General features: G+C 34.8%; 1 protein-coding gene across 3 annotated transcripts in view; it reads right to left on the minus strand.

The window, feature by feature from the left end:
- PRKACB (protein kinase cAMP-activated catalytic subunit beta) overlaps positions 1-22,931 on the minus strand; it is a 143,312-nt gene that overhangs the window by 76,607 nt on the left and 43,774 nt on the right. The window contains exon 2 of one of the 3 annotated variants that reach the window (XM_061183956.1): positions 2,127-2,277. The exons of 1 other annotated variant lie outside the window; for it this stretch is intronic. In XM_061183956.1, coding sequence (XP_061039939.1) covers position 2,127 — 1 coding nt within the window. In that variant the 5' untranslated portion in view covers positions 2,128-2,277. Of the gene's footprint in view, positions 1-2,126; positions 2,311-22,931 lie in introns of those variants that run through there. One more of the 3 variants, XM_061183954.1, reaches the window with a different exon arrangement.

Genomic DNA, 22,931 nt, shown 5'->3' on the forward strand with positions numbered 1-22,931 from the left:
ATGTAGTTTCTGTGCTTAGCTGATTTCTTAAACCACACTTTTGGAACAAGCATACTCAGAGAGCTTATCATCAGGAGATATTACATTCCTTTTCCTTGTCAAACAAGTCATGCAAGTAAACTGCTTTAATTAGCTTTGAAGAATGTGGTTTGTACGAAAACTTCATACTGTCAAAACTCTTTCCATAACTCACACTATAAATGAATAAAAATCTGTGTTTTCATCATGAAAGTAAACCTTGGAATTTTGAAACAAAAGGATTCCTCTGTTTCTGTTATATCCATATTTTCTCCTCTATATCAACACATTCCATAATAAGAAACTAGAACTCCATGCTTACCATTCTCATCACTACATATATAAAATTATTGTGTCTATTTCTATATTTGAGGATATGAAAGAGAAAGTGAAAGAATGCTTCATTAATGAACATTCAGTTACTCTTTAAGCATTTCTTATATCATATCTATTATTCGAACAGCTACAAGGTTTGCACCTAATTTCACTGTGCACTATGATTCTATTTATTTTATTTTGTGACATCACCATAAAGAAAAATGTTAACAGCATTTTATCAGTCTGTTTTTTCCAAAAGAAATCATAGCTCATGATATTATCTTCAACTGCTAGATTTTAAAATGTCTCAGAAAATGTTACAAGCCCCACACATTTAAAAATGGTGAGAGTATAAGTCAAACATAACTTTTAAATATTAAAAGCCCATGATATTCATTCATTTGAGATACATTTACTAAACACCCACTATTTGTAGAAACAGGGATTAGTGTACTAATTCAGTACTGTCCTCGTTCCTCATTGAATGTTTAATTAAAAGGTCCTTGAAATGCATAAAAATGATTTCCAAAAGGCCTTAGGAGACTGCAATTTAACAGAATAGGGCAAGTAAAATGAATAACAAACTTTTGTTGCATGGTAAATTTTAATAATGTACTATTATTTCAATACTCAACAGTTCATTACCTTGAAGATATTTGAGATTCCTCATCCATCAACTTGCTATATAGTAAGGATTAATTATAAATAATCAAAACCTATACAGTGAAAAAAAATTTGTACAAATATATGTTCTTTACTTTCTCCCTAAAATAGCTTGAGGAAGGTAAAAAATTCTGATGCAATAAAAAAAAAATTCAAATAAACTTCTGCAGAACTATGAAGGTACTATATAAATAAAAGAGTCAATTTTGTAAGCCATTCTTGGTTTTTTGTTGCTTTTCTTTTAGCTGAGTTTTCTTCCTTAACTGCTATGGAGTATGTAAACAGAAAGAGGCAAAACAGTGTTATTTGGTGATCAAACACACTAGAAAGTACCAAGAGTAATTCTATTGTTCCTTTAATCAGAATAACAAAAATACCTTGGGGAGGGTCCAAGGTGAGATGTGGAATGAAGGCACTGGTATTGTTTATATGTGAAATGTAGCCTTTAAAAAGTGCATGTCACAAAAAATCATTATGTATCACCATTTCAGCAAAGCAGTAAGTCCAAACATTTTAACATGCCTGGAAAGAATGTGATGTATGCATAAACAAGTTTTCCTCCCCCCCATATGAAAGCTTCTGATATTTATAATGTTATAAATATAAGATTTCACATAGAATAATCATACTATGCTTTCATATTATAAATCATGCTTGTTAAACTCAAGTAACTTCACACATGCATTTAAAAATAAAATATGGCAAAAATAACAAAAATTTAATTATAAATGCAAGAGTCTTTTGCCCCTTTTGAATTTTAAGGCTTATAAATCCAAGATATTTTTTAAAATAAAATGATTATTTTTCTTAAATGTAGGCATTTCACTTAAGAACAACAAAAAATTTTTAAAAAATACACTAGAAATGATGTAAGAATTTTGTAGAAAATTTTCCCACTGATATTCAACTTAACTAATCGCATTTAAAACAAAACCATGAGCTATGTGATTCAGCTCAACTTATAATCAAGTTTTTGTAATTTTTTTTCAACTTTACCTTGCAAAATATCCTTGGGCAAATCATAAAAAGACACCCCCCCCCCACAGTTCTGTGCTTGATTCTAAAACTCCAATTAGCATTTTAGTTTCTAGTTACAATGTATCATTAAAAAAAAACAAAAAACTTACTTGATCTGTCCCATAAGGCAGTATGTTCAGAGAAATGAAGGCTGTCATTTTCCAGAGTTGTTTTCTGATCATGTGCAGTACCTTTGGAGTGTCTATGAAATAATCGGCTAGCAAAACCTTCCAATTTCTGAAGAGCAGTTGTACCTGTATACTGATTACAGGGTAGTTCTCTGTAAGCTGCCATTCATGTGTATTTACACTTAATTTAAAGTAACTGAAAATATTTCCAGAAGGAGCTCAACAACTTCTTACACAGAAGCCAAGAGCTATGCATGTATCAAACTTCCTGTTTGCAGGGTATTCAAACCACTACTGCTGTTCTGTTTCCTGTTAATATAAAACAGCACATTACTGAGCCTTTCTTAGCAAAACTGTTCATCTCAACTAGAGATGAAGATTTTAAAGACTTGCAATATCATCCTAAAAGGCTATGTTTAAGAGTGTTTTAATATTAATACACAGGTTAATGAGAACATTAAATATAAAGCTTTACATATGGATAGTAGGCTGAAAAAAAATTTTTTAAAAAGGAAAACTAGTTAAACGTGTATTACAACCCTGTACAAACAATTGAAGACCAAACCACTCTCCAAATATAATATGTTAAAAAGGTTGTGTTTTATCCAGGAAATCAGCTAATACAGATTAGTATAGATTTTATGAATCCTTATAAATTGTTAACTTTTCACTGAAAGCTGGTATGGAATAGATATCACAAAACACTTGCAAAACAAATTTTAACACATAAATTTTAACGAAAAAAATCTGAACTAGCCCTTAAAAAAACTCAATGTTGCTAACTCACTGACTTAAGTCTAAGATATACAAAAACTATAAAAACTTAGTGTGTCAGTATTGCTTACCAAACATAATCTGCTGACAAGTGCATATCAGCAGTACATGTTCAAACATTCTAAAATTTGAAAAAAATATATAAGATTTAAAATTATATAAAATCAGCCATAGCAAGAAATTTCAATTGAGAGGAAAAAAAATCCTTCTAGTTGACTGAGACATGTTAATTTTTAAACTTAACACTGAGGACTACTGCTTACCTGATCCCTGATTTAGGGGTCTCACTTGGAAACAGCTCCTTCGGTTAAAAGTAAACTGTCCATTTGCATGAAAAAAGTAACCTGTGACATTTAACAGTGATTCTGAGTACTTGCCTTCTGACACTTATTAAAGGATGAGAAATTTGTGTGGTTTTTCTCTTTGGAAGCTTTAAATAAAGGGAAGAAGGAAGAAAAAAAGGAAGGAAGGGAGGGAGGGAAGAAGGAAGGAGGGAAAGAAGGAAGGAAGGATATTTTTAAAAATCTATCTAAAAAAAGTCTTAAGATTTCGTGCCTACTGCTTAACAAACAGAATAAATAGAAACAATAATGACAAATAGAATAAATAGGAATAATAATGTAATCAAATTAGGACACAACACACACACACAGAGGAAACATTGACTAATGAATTTTGCCAAATAACAGCTCATTTGTGTACATTTTATTTTGTATAATAAAATTAGATCAATCTAAACAAACAGGCAACAGTATCTACAACACCAAACTTCTTAAATTGTAGCTTTCTGATAAATATGTGTGTATATAATAATAATTTCTTTATTAACATCCGACTTTATACAAAACAGACCCTGAACAGGTGTCTGCAGTCTTCAATAAACATCTACAGAGGATGAACTGTCTCTGTATGGGTATAAGTGCATAAAATTCCTGAATTCTTTGACTTGCTCTCTTGGGATAAATTCTATTTATCCTCAAGGCTCACCAAAAATGTCACATCTTCACTGAAGTTTCCCACATACTTCCTAGAAAAATACACTGCTCTCTCCACTGTTTCCAATGATCTTATAATTTTATGTTAAAATTTGCTATTTATAAATTTACGTCTCAAATTGTGAATTACTTGAATTCATAAATGAAATGCATGTGCTAGTTATATACTCAATAAATATATGTTGAAGTATTCAGTTTTAATAAATTAAAGGTCTAAGTAGAATCAAACCCTTGAAAATATTTTAATTTTATTTATGATAGGATCATATTTGTAAATTATCCAACGACCACCTAGTTGTTCATATATATAGACAACAGCAATAGAAGTAATGTCATTTAACTTCTTTTTCTCTACGTTCAGTCAGTTACTAAATTTTATTCATTCTTTGAGTTTCATTTTTATTAGTGAAAATGTGGATTTCTAAAATAACTTGTTTTCTCTGCTTCCAGTCACTCCTTTCAATCACTCATCTCTGACATATTAACCTCCCCAAAATACTACACTCATGGCATTCCCTTGCCAAAAGTACAAGCTAATTCTAACATTTCAGCCCCACGATATTCGTTTTTAACACAGGTCTAGCCAGACTTATATCCAATGTTGCTTGAGTTTCATATAGATATTCCAGATTTCTAATTAGAATACAAAGATTAATTTATTTAAAGCAATGTATAAGCTTTATAACAAAATTACTGTATCAAGAAGAAGAAAGTAATCTTCACTAAATGAAGAACTAGAAAACACTACATTTAAAATTTATGCATTTTTCTTCAATAAAACTGTTTTTTATCTGTTACAAAGTCCTTAGAGAAAGTAGAATCTTTAGTCCTTAGAGCAATATTTCTATATACGGTATTGTGACCAGGAAACTGTTGCTATCGAAGTACTTAGGCAATTTGATTTTTATTAAAAAGAACTCTACTGGCATCTACTGCTAGAAAGAAACAACTACAGCTTTAACTAAAACTGAATTCTTTCATAATTCAAATTAATGTTAAGAAGTATATTGCTTGCTATCCTTCCTGATGGTATTTTTAGAACTTGAATTTGTACTAAGATATCTAACCATGTACCCAAAAATTTGCTGTAATAACATATCTTATATCCTATTAATAGTTTAAATAGTGTATGGTAATAAAACTAGAGAGTAATCAACTTTGAAGTTATCAAGTCCTTATTTTTCATTCTGCATTAATTTTAGAAATTATAATAATTTTCAGAGTTGAACCTCCTTTGATTGCCATAAGATACCACAAAATATTGGTTTATTTCTTATGTTTAATAATAGTAATGATACCCTACATTTACAAAGCATTTTACAATACATAAAATGGTTTCCATTGATTCATCAGATCTTTACAAATGAAGTAAGCAGGACAGGTATTATTATCCTTATTTTAAGATGAGAAAACAAACATAAATATTAAGTTATTAAGTGACTTGTGCAAAGTCACTTATGTCTTCTGCCTCCTAAATCAAGGCTCCTTTGTACTGACAATAATGATTACCACAAGTAAAGATTTTTTCAAACAAGGGTGGGGAAGTAGGGATAAAAGGATGGTAGGAGGTGGAAATGGTTCTTGGACACACTGTCCAGAGTCTGAGATTCTGCTATGAGAATGTTTTCATTCAGATGGTCACCTTATAGCCATGCAATTTCATTGTGCACATTTATGTTTACAATCATCTTGGGGCCAAGGAGAACTATGTACTTTAGAGTTTGAAGGTTAAAGAAAAGAAAAACATGGAAGCATATTTTATATGTAAATAATGTATTTGTTCCATGTGGAGGGCAAATGATATGACCATGACCCCTGCTATTCAAATAAAGCTTTTACAGTAATAGTTTTGCCTTTCCCAAAATGGATTCATACATTTTTTAAATGGATTCACCTATTTAAGACTGGCTTCTTTCATTTAGCACAGCATAACTAACTGAGGTTCATCCATGTTGTGTGTTTTAAGAGCTTACTAATTTTTTATTGAATAGTATTCCACTGTATGGATTTACCACAATTTATATATCCATTTACAATTGAATTGCCTTTGCACCTTTGTCAAAAATCAGTTAACCATATCTATGTAGGTCTACTCTGGATTTTCAATGTTGTTCCACTGATCTACCTATGTGTCAATTCTTTTTCATCAATAGCGTACTGTGTTGGTTACTGTGGCTTTTTAGTAAGTCTTAAATCTGATTGTATAAATCTTTCAACATATTTTTTTCTAAATTGTTTTGGCTATTATAGTTTCTTAGCTTTTCCATATAAATTTTAAAAGTTTGTCTATTTCTACAAAAATAATCTTGCTAGGACTTATTGAGATTATGTTTATTGAGAGAAATGATAACTATACTCAGTCTTTCAATCCATGATCATATTATATATTTCATTTTTTTATTCATTTTCAATCATCTTTGATTTCTTTCATCAGTGTTTTCGTTTTCAGCATACAGATCCCATACATATTTTGTTAGACTTATACTTAAGCATTTATTATTTTTAAATTGGAGCTATTGTAAATGATGCTTTAAAAGATGTTTACAATTGTTCATTGCTAGTGTATAGAAATATGACTTATTTTTATATGCTAACCTTGTATACTGCAACCTTGCTAAACTCACTTATTATATTTAGGAATCTTTTTCTTTTTGTAGATTTCTTAGGATATTCTATGCAGAAAATCATGCCATCTTCAAACAGATAGTTTGCTTTATTTTTTCCTCTTTAATCCCTGTGTTGTTTATTTACTTTTCTTGCCATACTGCACTGGCTAGGACTTCCAGTAGTACATTAAACAAGTGGTGAAAGTGAAGGTCCTTGCCTTATTACCAATCTTAGGAAGAAATGGTTCACTTTCTCATCATTATGTCAGCTGTAGAAATTCTTTGTAGATGCCCCTTATTGAGATAAAGAAGTTTCCTTGTATTCCTAGTTAGTTCAGTGTTTTTATATATTACAGAGATGTTGAATTTTATCCAATACTTTTTCAGTATCTATTGATATGATCATATGGTTTTACTTCTTTAGTCTGCTAATATGGTGTATTACACTTACCAATTAATTCTCAAACATTAAACCAGCCTTGAATTCCCAGGATAAACACCTCTTGTTCTTGGTGTACTAATCTTTTTATATGTTGCTGGATTCAATTTACAAATATTTTATTGAAGATTTATATAAGTTTACAAGATATACTGTTGTGAAGTTTTATTTTTATGTACTGTCTTTGCACGATTTTGATATCAGGTTAAAAATGGCTGCATAAAATAAGTTGGGAAGTATTCTTTTATTTTCTGGAAGAGACTGTAGGGAACTGGTATCACCTCTCCCTGAAATTTTTGGTAGTATTTGTCAGGAAAACTATTTGGGCCAGTAGTTCGTTTTTGGAAGGCCACAAATACTATTCAATTTCTTCAATAGATATCATACTTTTCAGTTATCTATATCATCTTCAATGAATATTGGTAGTTTTTGTCTTTCAAGAAATGATCTATTTCAACTAAGTTGTCAAATTCACGTGCATAAAGTTGTTTCTAAAATCCCCTTATTAGCCTTTAAATGTCTGTGGCATCTGTAGTTATATCCCCTCCTTCATTCCTGATATTGGTATTTGCCTTCTCTTTTTTGGTCAGTCTGGTGAAAGGATTCTAATTTTTTATCTTTTTGAAAGAACCAACTTTTGTTTTTATTGATTTTCTCTATCATTTTTTCCATTTTCAGTTTCATAAATTCCTGTTCTTATCTTTTCCCCTTCCCTCTACTTTCTTTGGCTTTATTTTGCTTTTTCTAGTTTCATAATGTGGAACTTTAGATCATTTCCCTCTGAACAATGATTTAGTACATCTAACAAATTCTGAAACATTGCATTTTTTTAATGTTTATTTATGTATTTTCTTATTAGTCATCCATTTTATACACATCAGTGTATACATGTCAATCCAATGGCCCAATTCATCACACCACAACCCCCACACCCCGCCGCTTTCCCCCCTTGGTGTCCATATGTTTTTCCTCTACTTCTATGTCTCAATCTCTGCCCTGCAAACTGGTTCATCTGTACTATTTTCTAGATTCCACTTATATGTGTTAATATACGATATTTGTTTTTCTCTTTCTGACTTACTTCACTCTGTATGACAGTCTCCAGATGCATCCACGTCTCTACAAATGACCCACTTTCATTCCTTTTTATGGCTGAGTAATATTCCATTGTATATATGTACCACACCTTCTTTATCCATTCGTCAGTAAATGGGCATTTAGGTTGTTTCCAAGACCTGGCTATTGTAAATAGTGTTCCAATGAACACTGCAGTGCATCTGTCTTTTTGAATTATGGTTTTCTCTGGGTATATGCCCAGTAGTGGGATTCATAGGTCATATGGTAATTCTATTTTTAGTTCTTTAAGGAACCTCCATACTGTTCTCCATAGTGGTTGTATCAATTTACATTCCCACCAACACTGCAAGAGGGTTCCCTTTACTCCACACCCTCTCCAGCATTAGTTGCTTGTAGATTTTCTGATTATGCCCAATGTAACTGGTGCGAGGTGATACCTCACTGTAGATTTGCTTTGCATTTCTCTAATAATTAGTGATGTTGAGCAGCTTTTCATGTGCTTCTTGGTCATCGGTATGTCTTCTTTGGAGAAATGTCTATTTAGGTCTTCTGCCCATTTTTGGATTAGGTCTTTTTTTTTTTTAGTACTGAACTGCATGAGCTCTTTATATATTTTGGAGATTAATCCTTTGTCCGATGATTCATTTGCAAATATTTTCTCCCATTCTAAGGGTTGTCTTTTCGTCTTGTTTATGGTTTCCTTTGCTGTGAAAAAGCTATTAAGTTTCATTAGGTCTCATTTGTTTATTTTTGGTTTTATTTCCATTACTCTAGGAGGCGGATCAAAAAATATCTTGCTGTGATTTATGTCAAAGAGTGTTCTTCCTATGTTTTCCTCTAAGAGTTTTATAGTGCCCAGTCTTAAATTTAGGTCTCTAATCCCTTTTGAGTTTATTTTTGTGTATGGTGATAGGGAGTGTTCTAATTTCATTCTTTTCCATGCAGCTGTCCAATTTTCCCAGCACCACTTATTGAAGAGACTGTCTTTTCTCCACTGTGTATCCTTGCCTCCTTCATCATAGATTAGTTGACCATAGGTGCATGGTTTTATCTCTGGGCTTTCTATCTTGTTCCATTGATCTATTTCTGTTTTTGTGCCAATACCATATTGTCTTGATTACTGTAACTTTGTAGTATAGTCTGAAGCTAGGGAGTCTGATTCCTCCAGCTCCGTTTTTTTCCCTCAAGACTGCTTTGGCTATTCGGGGTCTTTTGTGTCTCCATACAAATTTTAAGATTTTTTGTTCTAGTTCTGTGAAAAATGGCATTGGTAACTTGATAAGGATTGCACTGAATCTGTAGATTGCTTTGGGTAGTAGAGTCATTTTCACAATATTGATTCTTCTAATCCAAGAACATGGTATGTCTCTCCATCTGTTGGTATCATCTTTCATTTTTTTCATCAGTGTCTTATAGTTTTCTGCATACAGGTCTTTTGTCTCCCTAGGTAGGTTTATTCCTAGGTATTTTATTCTTTTTGTTGCAGTGGTAGAGGGGAGTGTTTCCTTAAGTTCTCTTTCAGATTTTTCATCATTAGTGTATAGGAATGCAAGAGATTTCTGTGCATTAATTTTGTATCCTGCAAATTGACCAAATTCATTGATCAGCTCTAATAGTTTTCTGGTGGCATCTTTAGGATTCTCTATGTATAGTATCATGTCATCTGCAATCAGTGACAGTTTTATGTCTTCTTTTCCAATTTGCATTGCTTTTATTTCTTTTTCTTCTCTGATTGCTGTGTCTACGACTTCCAAAACTATGTTGAATAATAGGAGTGAGAGTGGACATCCTGCTCTTGTTCCTGATCTTAGAGGAAATGCTTTCAGTTTTTCACCATTGAGAATGATGTTTGCTGTGGGTTTGTCATATATAGCCTTTTATGTTGAAGTAGGTTCCCTCTATGCCCACTTTCTGGAGAGTTTTTATCATAAATGGGTGTTGAATTTTGTCAAAAGCTTTTTCTGCATCTATTGAGATGATCATATGGTTTTTCTTCTTCAATTTGTTAGTATGGTGTATCACATTGATGGATTTGCATATATTGAAGAATCCTTGCATCCCTGGGATAAATCCCACTTGATCATGGTGTATAATCCTTTTAATGTGTTGCTGGATTCTGTTTGCTAGTATTTTGTTGAGGATTTTTGCATCTATATTCATTAGTGATATTGGTCTGTAATTTTCTTTTTTGTAGTATCTTTGTCTGGTTTTGGTATCAGGGTGATGGTGGCCTCGCAGAATGAGTTTGGGAGTTTTCCTTCCTCTGCAATTTTTTGAAGAGTTTGAGAAGGATGGGTGTTAGCTCTTCTCTAAATGTTTGATAGAATTCACCTGTGAAGCCATCTAGTCCTGGACTTTTGTTTGTTGGAAGATTTTTAATCACAGGCTGAATTTCACTACTTGTGATTGGTCTGTTCACATTTTCTGTTTCTTCCTGGTTCAGTCTTGGAAGGTTATACCTTTCTAAGAATTTGTCCATTTCTTCCAGGTTGTTCATTTTATTGGCATAGAGTTGCTTGTAGTAGTCTCTTAGGATGCTTTACATTTGTGCCATGTATGTTGTAACATCTCCTTTTTCATTTCTAATTTTATTGATTTGAGTCCTCTCCCTCTTTTTCAAAATGAGTCTGGCTGATGGTTTATCAATTTTGATTATCTTCTCAAAGAACCAGCTTTTAGTTCTATTGATCTTTGCTATTGTTTTCTTTGTTTCTATTTCATCTATTTCTGCTCTGATCTTTATGATTTCTTTCCTGCTGCTAACTTTGGATTTTGTTTGTTCTTCTTTCTCTACTTCCTTAAGGTGTAACGTTAGATTGTTTATTTGAGATTTTTCTTGTTTCTTGAGGTAGGCTTGTATAGCTATAAACTTCCCTCTTAGAACTCCTTTTGCTGCATCCCATAGGTTTTTGATTGTCGTGTTTTCATTGTCATTTGTCTCTAGGTATTTTTTGATTTCCTCTTTGATTTCTTCAGTGATCTCTTGGTTATTTAGTAACATATTGTTTAGCCTCCATGTGTCTGTGTCTTTTTACGTTTTTTTCCCTGTAATTGATTTCTAATTTCATAGCATTGTGGTCAGAAAAGATGCTTGATATGATTTCAATTTTCATAAAATTACCGAGGCTTGATTTGTGACCCAAGATGTGATCTATCCTGGAGAATGTTCCGTGTGCACTTGAGAAGAAAGTGTAATCTGCTCTTTTTGGATGGAATGTCCTATAAATATCAATTAAATCTATCTGGTCTATTGTGTCATTTAAAGCTTGTGTTTCCTTATTAATTTTGTTTGGTTGTTCTGTCCTTTCGTGTAAGTGAGGTGTTAAAGTCCCCCACTATTATTGTGTTACTGTCGATTTCCTCTCTTATAGCTGTTAGCAGTTGCCTTATGTATTGAGGTGCTCCTATGTTGGGTGCATACATATTTATAATTGTTATATCTTCTTCTTGGATTGATCCCTTGATCATTATGTAGTGTCCTTCCTTGTCTCTTGTAACATTCTTTATTTTAAAGTCTATTTTATCTGATATGAGTATAGCTACTCCAGCTTTCTTTTGATTTCCATTTGCATGGAATATCTTTTTCCATCCCCTCACTTTCAGTCTGTATGTGTCCCTAGGTCTCAAGTGGGTCTCTTGTAGACAGCATATACATGGGTCTTGTTTTTGTACCCATTCAGCCAGTCTATGTCTTTTGGTTGGAGCATTTAATCCATTCATGTTTAAGGTAATTATCGATATGTATGTTCCTATGACCATTTTCTTAATTGCTTTGGGTTTGTTTTTGTAGGTCCTTTTCTTCTCTTGTGTTTTTCACTTAGAGAAGTTCCTTTAGCATTTGTTGTAGAGCTGGTTTGGCAGTGTTGAATTCTCTTAGCTTTTGCTTGTCTGTAAATCTTTTGATTTCCCCATCGAATCTGAATGAGATCCTTGCCGGGTAGAGTAATCTTGGTTGTAGGTTCTTCCCTTTCATCACTTTAAGTATATCATGCCACTCCTTTCTGGCTTGTAGAGTTTCTGCTGAAAGATCAGCTGTTAACATTATGGGGATTCCCTTGTATGTTATTTGTCGTTTTTCCCTTGCTGCTTTCAATAATTTTTCTTTGTCTTTAATTTTGGCCAATTTTATTATTATGTATTTCGGCGTGTTTCTCCTTGGGTTTATCCTGCCTGGGACTCTCTGCATTTCCTGGACTTGGGTAGCTATTTCCTTTCCCATGTTAGGGAAGTTTGCAACTATAATCTCTTCAAATATTTTCTCGGATCCTTTCTCTCTCTCTTCTCCTTCTGGGACCCGTATAATGCGAATGTTGCGCTTAATGTTGTCCCAGAGGTCTCTTAGGCTGTCTTCATTTCTTTTCATTCTTTTCTCTTTATTCTGTTCTGCAGCAGTGAATTCCACCATTCTGTTTTCCAGGTCACTTATCCGTTCTTCTGCCTCAGTTAGTCTGCTTTTGATTCCTTCTAGTGCATTTTTCATTTCAGTTATTGTATTGTTCAGTTCTGTTTGTTTGTTCTTTAATTCTTCTAGATCTTTGTTAAACATTTCTTGCATCTTCTCGATCTTTGCCTCCATTCTTTTTCTGAGGTCCTGGATCATCTTCACTCTCATTATTCTGAACTCTTTTTCTGGAAGATTGCCTATCTCCATTTCATTCAGTTGTTTTTCTGGGGTTTTATCTTGTTCCTTCATCTGGTACATTGCCCTCTGCCTTTTCATCTTTTCTATCTTTCTGTGAATGTGTGTGCAGTTCCTCAGGGTGCAGGATTGTAGTTCTTCTTGCTTCTGCTGTCTGCCCTCTGGTGGATGAGGCTATCTAAGAGGCTTGTGCAAGTTTCCTGATGGGAGGGACTGGTGGTGGGTAGAGCTGGCTGTTGCTCTGATGGGCAGAGCTCAGTAAAACTTTAATCCGTTTGTCTGCTGATGGGTGGGGCTGGGTTCCCTCCCTGTTGGTTGTTTGGCCTGAGGAGACCCAACACTGGAGCCTACCCAGTCCTCTTTGGTTGGGCTAAGGGTGGATTCTGGGAGGGCTCACACCAAGGAGTCCTTCCCAGAACTTCTGCTGCCAGTGTCCTTGTCCCTTGGTGAGCCACAGCTACCCCCCGGCTCTGCAGGAGACCCTCCAACACTAGCAGGTAGGCTTGGTTCAGTCTCCTATGTGGTCCTTGCTCCTTCCCCTGGGTTCTGATGCACGCACTACTTTGTGTGTGCCCTCCAAGAGTGGAGTCTCTGTTTTCCCCCGTCCTGCCGAAGTCCTGCAATCAAATCCCACTAGCCTTCAAAGTCTGATTCTTTAGGAATTCCTCCTCCCGTTGTCAGACCCCCAGGTTGGGAAGCCTGACGTGTGGCTCAGAACCTTCACTCCAGTGGATGGACTTCTGTGGTATAAGTGTTCTCCAGTTTGTGAGTCACCCACCCAGCAGTTATGGGATTTGATTTTATTGTGATAGCACCCCTCCTACTGTCTCATTGCAGCTTCTCCTTTGTCTTTACATGTGGGGTATCTTTTTTGGTGAGTTCCAGTGTCTTCCTGTTGATGATTGTTCAGCATTTAGCTGTGATTTCGGTGTTTTCGAAAGAGGGAGTGAGAACATGTCCCTCTACTCCGCCATTTTTAACCAATCACCCACCATCTTGAATCAATCTCCTGCATTTTCATTTTCATTCAGTACAAAAATATATATATATATTTTAATCAGTCATCAATTTTATACACATCAGTGTATACATGTCAATCCCAATCGCCCAATTCAGCACATAATTCAGCACATAACCATCCCCATCCCACCGCGGTTTCCCCCCCTTGGTGTCCATACGTTTGTTCTCTACATCTGTGTCTCAACTTCTGCCCTGCAAACTGGTTCATCTGTACCATTTTTCTAGGTTCCACATACATGCGTTAATATACGATATTTGTTTTTCTCTTTCTGACTTACTTCACTCTGTATGACAGTCTCTAGATCCATCCACGTCTCAACAAATGACTCAATTTCGTTCCTTTCTATGGCTGAGTAATATTCCATTGTATACATGTACCACATCTTCTTTATCCATTCATCTGTCGATGGGCATTTAGGTTGCTTCCATGACCTGGCTATTGTAAATAGTGTTGCAGTGAACATTGGGGTGCATGTGTTTTTTTGAATTACGGTTTTCTCTGGGTATATGCCCAGTAGTGGGATTGCTGGGTCATATGGTAATTCTATTTTTAGTTTTTTAAGGAAACTCCATATTGTTCTCCATAGTGGCTGTATCAATATACATTCCCACCAACAGTGCAAGAGGGTTCTCTTTTCTCTACACCCTCTCCAGCATTTGCTGTTTGTAGATTTTCTGATGATGCCCATTCTAACTGGTGTGAGGTGATACCTCATTGTAGTTTTGATTTGCATTTCTCTAATAACTAGTGATGTTGAGCATCTTTTCATGTGCTTCTTGGCCATCTGTTTGTCTTCTTTGGAGAAATGTCTATTTAGGTCTTCTGCCCATTTTTGGACTGGGTTGTTTGTTTCTTTAATGTTGAGCTGCATGAGCTGTTTATATATTTTGGAGATTAATCCTTTGTCCGTTGATTCGTTTGGAAATACTTTCTCCCATTCTGAGGGTTGTCTTTTCGTCTTATTTATGGTTTCCTTTGCTGTGCAAAAGCTTTGAAGTTTCATTAGGTCCCATTTGTTTATTTTTGTTTTTATTTCCATCACTCTAGGAGGTGGATCAAAAAAGATCTTGCTGTGATTTATGTTAAAGAGTGTTCTTCCTATGTTTTCCTCTAAGAGTTTTATAGTGTCTGTCTGGTCTTACATTTAGGTCTCGCATCCATGTTGAATTTATTTTTGTGTATGTTGTTAGGGAGTATTCTAATTTCCCTTAAGACTTTATCTTTGACCATGGATTATTTAGAAGTGTGTTGTTTAAATTAACAAATATATGAGAATTTTCTTGATATCTTTCTGTTATTGATCTCTAGTTAGTCCCATTATGGTCAGAGAACATATTCTGCACGATTTTTAATTTTTTTAAACTGTTAAGGTTTGTCTTATGACCCAGGATATGGTCTCTGATGGTGAATGTTCCATGTACATTTGAAGAGTGTCTTCTATTGTTATTAAGTAGAATACACTACAAATGTCAGTTAAGTCAATTGGGCTGATGGTATTGTTCAGGTCTTCTATATCCTTCTGGATTTTGTTTAATTGGTCTATAGATTACTGAGAGATGATTATAGAAGTCTTCAACTTTGTAGATTTTGCTATTTCTCTCTTTTCAGCTATATTAGTTTTTGTTTCACATATATTGAAGCTCTGTTATTAGATTAATTTACATTTAGGATTGTTCTGTCTTTTTATTGAATTGACACTTTTAGCATTATAAATGTCCCTCTTTAATCCTGGATAATCTTGCCACCACAAGCTTTCATTTGATAGTGTTTGGATGGCATCTCTCTCCCCCAACCCCCAAATATCAGTATATTTAAAGTAGACTTCTTCTACGCAGCACATAGCTGGGTCTTGTTTAGACCATTTACATTTAATGTAATAGTTGGTATAATTGGATTTAGGTCTATTGTTCTGTTATTTTCTGTTTGTTCCCTATGCTTAAAAAGAAAAAGCTTTAATAAATATAACTGACATACAATAAACTGCAAAGATTCGAAGTGTAGAATTTGATGTTTTGCTATATAAATACAATTGTGAAACTATCACCACAATCAAGAAAATGAATATATCCATCACCTCCAAAACTTTTCTCAGAACTCTTCATGATCTCTCTCTCCTGACATTCCAAATCCCCAGGCAACTGATAATTTTTATAATATAGATAATTTACATTTTTCAAGACTTTTATATAAAATGGGACTTTGTATTAAAATAAACTTTTTGAAAAGTTTTAGATTTACAGAAAAATTGCAAAGATAGTAGTATAGAGAGGTGCCATATACCCAACACCCAGTTTCCATTATCATTAACATCTTACATTAGTATGGTAGATTTGTACAATTAATAAATCAATATTGATACCTTATTGCTAACTAAAGTCCAAAGTTTATTCAGATTTCCTTAGTTTTTACCTAATGTCCTTTTTCTATTCCAAGATCTCATCCAGGATACCACATTACATTTAGTATTCATGTCTCCTTAGCCTCTTCTTGGCTGTGATGGTTTCCTCAAACTTTCCTTGTTTTGATGACCTTGACAACTTTGAGGAGTACTGGTCAGGTATGTTGTAGAGTATCCCTCCGTTGGTATTTGTGTGGTGTTTTTTTCATGATTAGCTGGGGTTATGGGTTATTGAGAAGACGACAACAGAAGTAAAGTGCCATTTATATCATATTGTATCAAAGTTACACACTATCAACATGGCTTATCACTGTGGATGCTGACCTTCATCACCTGGTTGAGGTAGTGTTTGTCAGGTGTCTTCACTGTATAATTACATTTTTTCCTCCCTTTCCACACTGTACTCTTTGGAATAAAGTCACTATGCCCAGTGCACACTTAAAGAATATGGAGTTTTACTCTACCTCCTTGAAGGAAGAGTGGAATTCCTCTGCCTGGGCAATGTGTCTCTTTTCCCCCATTTATTTATTTATTCATCATTAACAGCAATATGGACTCATGGATATTTATTTTATACTTTGGGCTCTAATCCAATACTACATTATTTTGTTGCTCAAATTATTCAAGCTTTGGTCATTGGAAACTCTTTCAATTGTCTCTATGTCCCTTTGACATATAATTGTGTGTGCGTGCACGCACACGTGCATGCATGTGTGTTTGAGCACTTACTTTCTACCACTATAAAATGGCCCATGCTCATTTTCTATACTTCCTGCCCCAGTCCCAGAATCAGCCATTTCTGCAAGAAGCCCTAGTTCCTTTTACTGGAGAATGGTATTAGAAACCAATACTTTGGAACTAGGTATGCTTGCTGCTACTGGGGTGTTGCTTCTAGGCCCTCTCAGCTTTCAGAACAGAGAAATATATGTGAATACTAACATGTATGTATACCCATATCTATAAGTATTTCTATATGTAACCACCTATGTCTATAGTAAGGTAAACGTAAGTTCTTCCTGGTATCGCCAACTCTAATTCATTACTGTACAATTCATTTTAGCTTCCTCCCCTTTCTTATCTGAAAACTCCCACTCCAACAGTGAGAAACCTAGCTTCCACCATCCACCATCTATTTACTTACTAGTTCAATTTTGGTATACACAGATGGCAATACCAGCATTGTGAACTTGATACAGTTAAAAACTTTATTCTCGTGGGAAATAACTTTATCAACTAGAGTACACTACTATGTAGTTTCTTTTGCCTCTACTATTAGAGTCTTCATTTATTTCCAAATTTACTTAGGTCAGCACCTATTGTGTCATCTTCAGTGAAGCTGTTTCATACATTTGTAATACAGTTAGATTGTTTTGTCACACTCTGCATTCATTCTTGGATTCCCCAACCTTCTAAATGATTTTTTAAAAATTTTGCATACATTAAAGTTTACTCTTTGTACTTTAAGTGATATGGGTTTAGACAAATACCTACTGTCATGTATCCACAATTTGTATCATACAGAATAGTCTACCACGTTAGTAAATCCCCTGTGCTTCCCTGATCCTTGGCACCTACTGACCTTTTTACCATTGCCAGAGTTTTGCCTTTTCCAGAATGTCATTTAACTCAAATCATATTCCATGCAGCCTTTTCAGACTGCTATCACTTAGTGTTATGCATTTAAAATTCATGCATATCTTTTTGTGGCTTCATAGTTCATTTTTTAATAATCACTGAATAATTTTCCATTGTATGGATGTACCACAGCTTGTTTAACCATTCACCTACTGAAGAATGTTTTGGTTTCTTCTAGTTTTTGGCAATCATGAGTAAAGCTGCTATAATCTTTCATGTGCAGGTTTTTGTGTGGACATAGTTTTTAAATCAGTATAATAAATTCCTAGGAGTGTGACTGCTGGATTGTATGGTAAGACTATGCTTAGCTTTGCAAGAAATTGCTAAAATGGCTGTACTATTTTTCATTACTACCAGCAATAAAAAGAGTTCCTATCGCTCTGTATCCTTGTCAGCAATTGTCAGTCAGTTTTGTGTGTGTGTGTGTGTGTGTTTAATCATTCTAAAAGATGTATAGTGGTATCTCATTGTTGTTTTAATATTCTTTAGTGACAAATAATATTAAGCATCTTTTCATATGCTTATTTGCCATCAGTATCTTTAGTGAATGTAGATATTTTTTCTTTTCCAGTACATGCATTTAAGTTTATAAATTGCCCTCTAAGCACTGCTTTTCCTAAATCCCCCAAATCTTGAGAAGCCGTATTTTGATAATTAAAAATTGGTTCAAAATATTTTAAAATTTCTTGAGACCTCTTCTTTTGGCTGCGTTGGGTCTTCATTGCTGCATGCGGGCTTTCTCTAGTTGTGGTGAGCAGGTGCTACTCTTCGTTGCGGTGCATGGGCTTCTCATTGCGGTGGCTTCTCTTGTTGTGCAGCACAGGCTCTAGGCACGTGGGCTTCAGTAGTTGTGGCATGCGGACTCAGTAGTTGTGGCTCGTGGGCCCTAGAGTGCAGGCTCAGTAGTTGTGGCGCATGGGCCTAGTTGCTCTGTGGCATGTGGGATCCTCCCAGACCAGGGCTCAAACCCGTGTCCCCTGCATTGGCAGGCGGATTCGTGACCACTGCACCACCAGGGAAGTCCCTGTTTTCAATTTCTAATTTAATTCCATTGTGGTCTGCAAATATACTTTGTATGAGTACTATGTTTTAAACTTGTTAAGGTGTGGTATATGGCCCAGAATGTGCTCTATCTTGGTGAATATTCCAGGCAAGCTGGAAAAGAATGTAGATTCTGTTGTTAAATGGCATATTCTGTTAATTAGATCAAGTTGACTGATTGATACTGTTGTTCAGGTCATCTACATACTTACTGATTTTCTGCCTGCTTGATCTATCAATTATCAAAACAGGGATGTTGAAGTCTCCAACTGTTGTAGTGGATTTGTCTATATCTCCTTCCAATTCTATCAGCTTTTGCCTTGTGTTTTGACACTCTGTTGTTAAAAGCTAATGTTTAGAATTGTTAAATCTTGGAGAACTGACCACCAAATCATTACGTTATATCTCTTTGCATCCCTCATAATTTTCATTGTTCTAAAATCTCTTTTGTCTGAAATTAATATAGGTACTCCAGCTTCCTTTTGGTTAATGATAGCATGGTATATCTTTCTCCATTCATTTCCTTTTTACCTGGTTCTTTATATTTAAAGTGAGTTTCTAACAGACAACCCATAGCTGAGTCTTTTTTTGTATATAAGGATCTTGTTTTTTAATCCACTCTGACAATCTCTTTTAATTGATGTATTTACACGATTCATATTTAAAGTGACTATTAACATAGTTAGATCAATATCCACTATTGTTTGTAACTGTTTCCTACTTGTTGCAGCACTTATTTTCTTTTTTCCCCTATTTTTCTGCCTCTTCTGATTTTAACTGACATTTTATATGATTCTATTTCATCTCCTCTCTTAAGATATTATACTTCTTTTTAGAGTTTTTTAGTGGTTGTCCTAGTGTCTGCAATATACATTTTTAACTGAATTAAGTCCATCTTTAAATAACACTATAATGCTTCACTTGTAGTGTAGCTACCTTATAATAGTGTATTTCTAAATCCTTTCTCCTATCCCTTATGACACTGCTGTCATTCATCTCACTTACCCATATTCTATAATCACCCTGTACATTGTTACTATTATTAAAGTTATCTTTTAGATCAATGATGAATAAAAAGATTTTATTTTACCTTCATTTTTTCTTATCTGATGCTTTTCCTTTCTTTATGTACATCCAAATTTCTAACCTATGTAATTTTCGTTCTCACTGAAGAACTTCTTTTATGATTTTTGCAGGACAGATCTGCTGGCAATGAATAACCTTCGTTTTTGTTTGTTTATATATTTTTTAAATTTTATTTATTTATTTTTCACTGTGTTGTGTCTTCGTTGCTGTGTGCAGGATTTCTCTAGTTGCGGTGAGCAGGGGCTACTCTTCATCGCGGTGTGTGAGCTTCTCATTGTGGTGGCTTCTCTTGTTGTGGAACACGGGCTCTAGGCATGCAGGCTTCAGTAGTTGTGGCGCGTGGGCTCAGTAGTTGTGATTCGCAGGCTTTAGAGCACAGACTCAGTAGTTGTGGTGCACAGGCTTAGTTGCTCTGCAGCATGTGGGATCTTCCCAGACCAGGGCTCAAACCTGTGTCCCCTGCATTGGCAGGCAGATTCTTAACCACTGCGCCACCAAGGAAGTCCCTAGCCTCCATTTTTGTTTGTCTGAGAGAGTCTTTGTCCTTCACTTTTGAAGGATAATTTCCTGGATATAGAATTAATTATAGGTTAGTGGGTTTTTTCTTTCAACTCTTAAATATTTTACTCCACTCTCTTCTTGCCTGCATGGTGATGAGAAGTCTGCCATAATTCTTATTCTGTTCTTCTTCAAGTAAGGTTTTCTTCCATCCCCCCTTTGACTTCTTTCAAGATTTTCTTAGTCTTTGGTTTTCTGCAGTATAAATATGATGTGCCCAGGTGCAGTTATTTTGGTATTTATTTTGCTTGGTACTTTTAAACTAAGCTTCCCAGGCCTGTATTTTGATGTCTGTCATTAATTTTATAATACTTTCTCTGCTATTATTACTTCAAATACTTCTTTTGCTCCTTTTCCTTCTCCTTCTGGTATTCCAATTATGCATATGTTACACTTTTCAAAATTGTCCCATAATTCTTAGATGTTCTGTTCTGGGGTTTTTTTTCCATTCTTTTTTCTCATTGTATTTCAGTTTAGCCAGTCCCTATTGATCTATCTTCAACCTCATTGATACTTTCCTCCGTTGTGTCCAATCTGTTGATGAGCCCATCAAAACATTTATTTCTATTACAGTGTTTTTTTACTTTTAGCATTTCCTTTTGTTTCTTTCTTAGAGTTTCTCTCTGCTCACATTACTCACGTGTTCTTGCATATTGCCTACTTTTTCTATTAGACTCTACATATTAATCATAGTCATTTTAAATTCCCTATCTGATAATTCCAACATCTACAATATTTGAGTCTGGTTCTGATGCTTGCTTTGCCTCTTCAGACTATTTTTTCTTGCATTTAGGCATGTCTTCTAATTTTTTGTTGAAAGTTTACCATGTAGCATTGGGTAATAAGAACAGAGGTAAACAGGCATTTACTGGGTGGATCTGTTTTGTCCAAGGAGGTGAGCTGTGTTTAATGTTTGCTATAGGTGTCAGAAGCTTCAAGTTCCCTTAGTATCCTTGTTTTGACTCTGGGCTTCCCTCAGTACTCCTCAGAGAGAGTCCATGCCTTGTAGCTATTCAGTTGTAATCCACTGTTCTTATACTGGAGCCCTGTTATACATCTGCATATTTTGTTTTTATCTTTTTTGGTGTTGGTATGAGGGTAAAGTGTGGGGGAGGAAAAGCATTCTACAATTTTAGGATTAAATCTCAATATTTTACTTGGCTTATTTCTCTGGGATGTGAACTTCATAGGTGTTTCTCCAGCAGTATAGCCCCCTTAAGATGAATTAGGAAGGCTGAGGGGGCTGGAGTAGGAGGGATGTCCACCTCAAACTGGGATATGGCTCTGGTAATATCTTTTCCCCCAGATATGCTCTGGGCATATTTCACAATGATTACCCGTCCCTCCTTCAAAAGCCACAAGGGGACCTTTTCCAGGATCTTCATCTTGAGAACCTGATGGTGTTCCTGGAGGTAAAACCCATGGGAGTATGAGGGCCTCCCTAAGACTGTTGCTCCCATGAGTTTCACACCCTCATGCAAGTCCATACTCAGCCTCCAGCAACTTATCAAAATTATCATTTAAATGTTCCTAACAATTTATGGCTCCAGTGGCTCCTGCTCTCTTGGTAAGCTGATCTCTGCTGCAACTCTCTAGATTTGCCTCACTCCAGATTTCAGGTTGGTGGTTGCTCCTATAAGAACAAGAGTGATGGGATTTCTCTGATAGTCCAGTGGTTAAGACTCTGTGCTTCCACTGCAGTGGGGCACGGATTCAATAGTCAGGGAACTAAGATCCTGCATTCTGCGTGGCACAGCCAAATAAATAAGTAAATAAAAGCTCTTAAAAATATTTAAAAAAAGAAACAGGAGTGATGACTTCTAGCTTTGTTATATGTCAGAGCTGAAACTATAAGTCTCTTACCTTCCTCTTTTATTCCTGTTTCCTTATTCCTGAATTCTTTTGGATTACTTGAATATTGCATATTTGTATAGTTGTGGGGTTTTTTGGTGTTGTTCTACAGATTACAATACATACTTCACTTTTCATAGTCTACTTAGAATTAAAATTTTACTTCAAGTGAAATTTATAAAGCTTATAAACATTTGGTTCCCTTTAAACTCTTCCTTTATATTGTAGTTGTCATGTATATACATCAACATACACTGGAAACCCCAAAAGATATTACAATTTTTTATTTCAACCATCATATTTTAATGAACCCAAGAGAAAAACTGTCTGTTATATCTATACAGATATTTACCATTTCTGTTGCTCTTCTTCCTTTCATGAAGTTCCAAATTTCTCTCCGGTATCATTTCTCTTCTGCCTGAATAACTTCCTTTACCATTTCTTTAAAACAGGACTTCTGGTGAAGAATTATCTTTGGTTTTAGTAATTTAATTATGATATATTTGGGTGTGGTTTTCTTGGTGCTTACTGAGCTTCTTGAATTTGTAAATGTATGTGCTTCACCAAACTTGGGAAGTTTTCAGCCATATGTCTTCATTTTATTCTGCATTAATCTCTTTCCTCCCCTACTATAATTTTAATGTGTCAATGAAAAAATGTTGCCTGC

The sequence above is a fragment of the Eubalaena glacialis genome, chromosome 3 (assembly GCF_028564815.1).
Source record: "Eubalaena glacialis isolate mEubGla1 chromosome 3, mEubGla1.1.hap2.+ XY, whole genome shotgun sequence".
Taxonomy (NCBI): Eukaryota; Metazoa; Chordata; class Mammalia; order Artiodactyla; family Balaenidae; genus Eubalaena; species Eubalaena glacialis.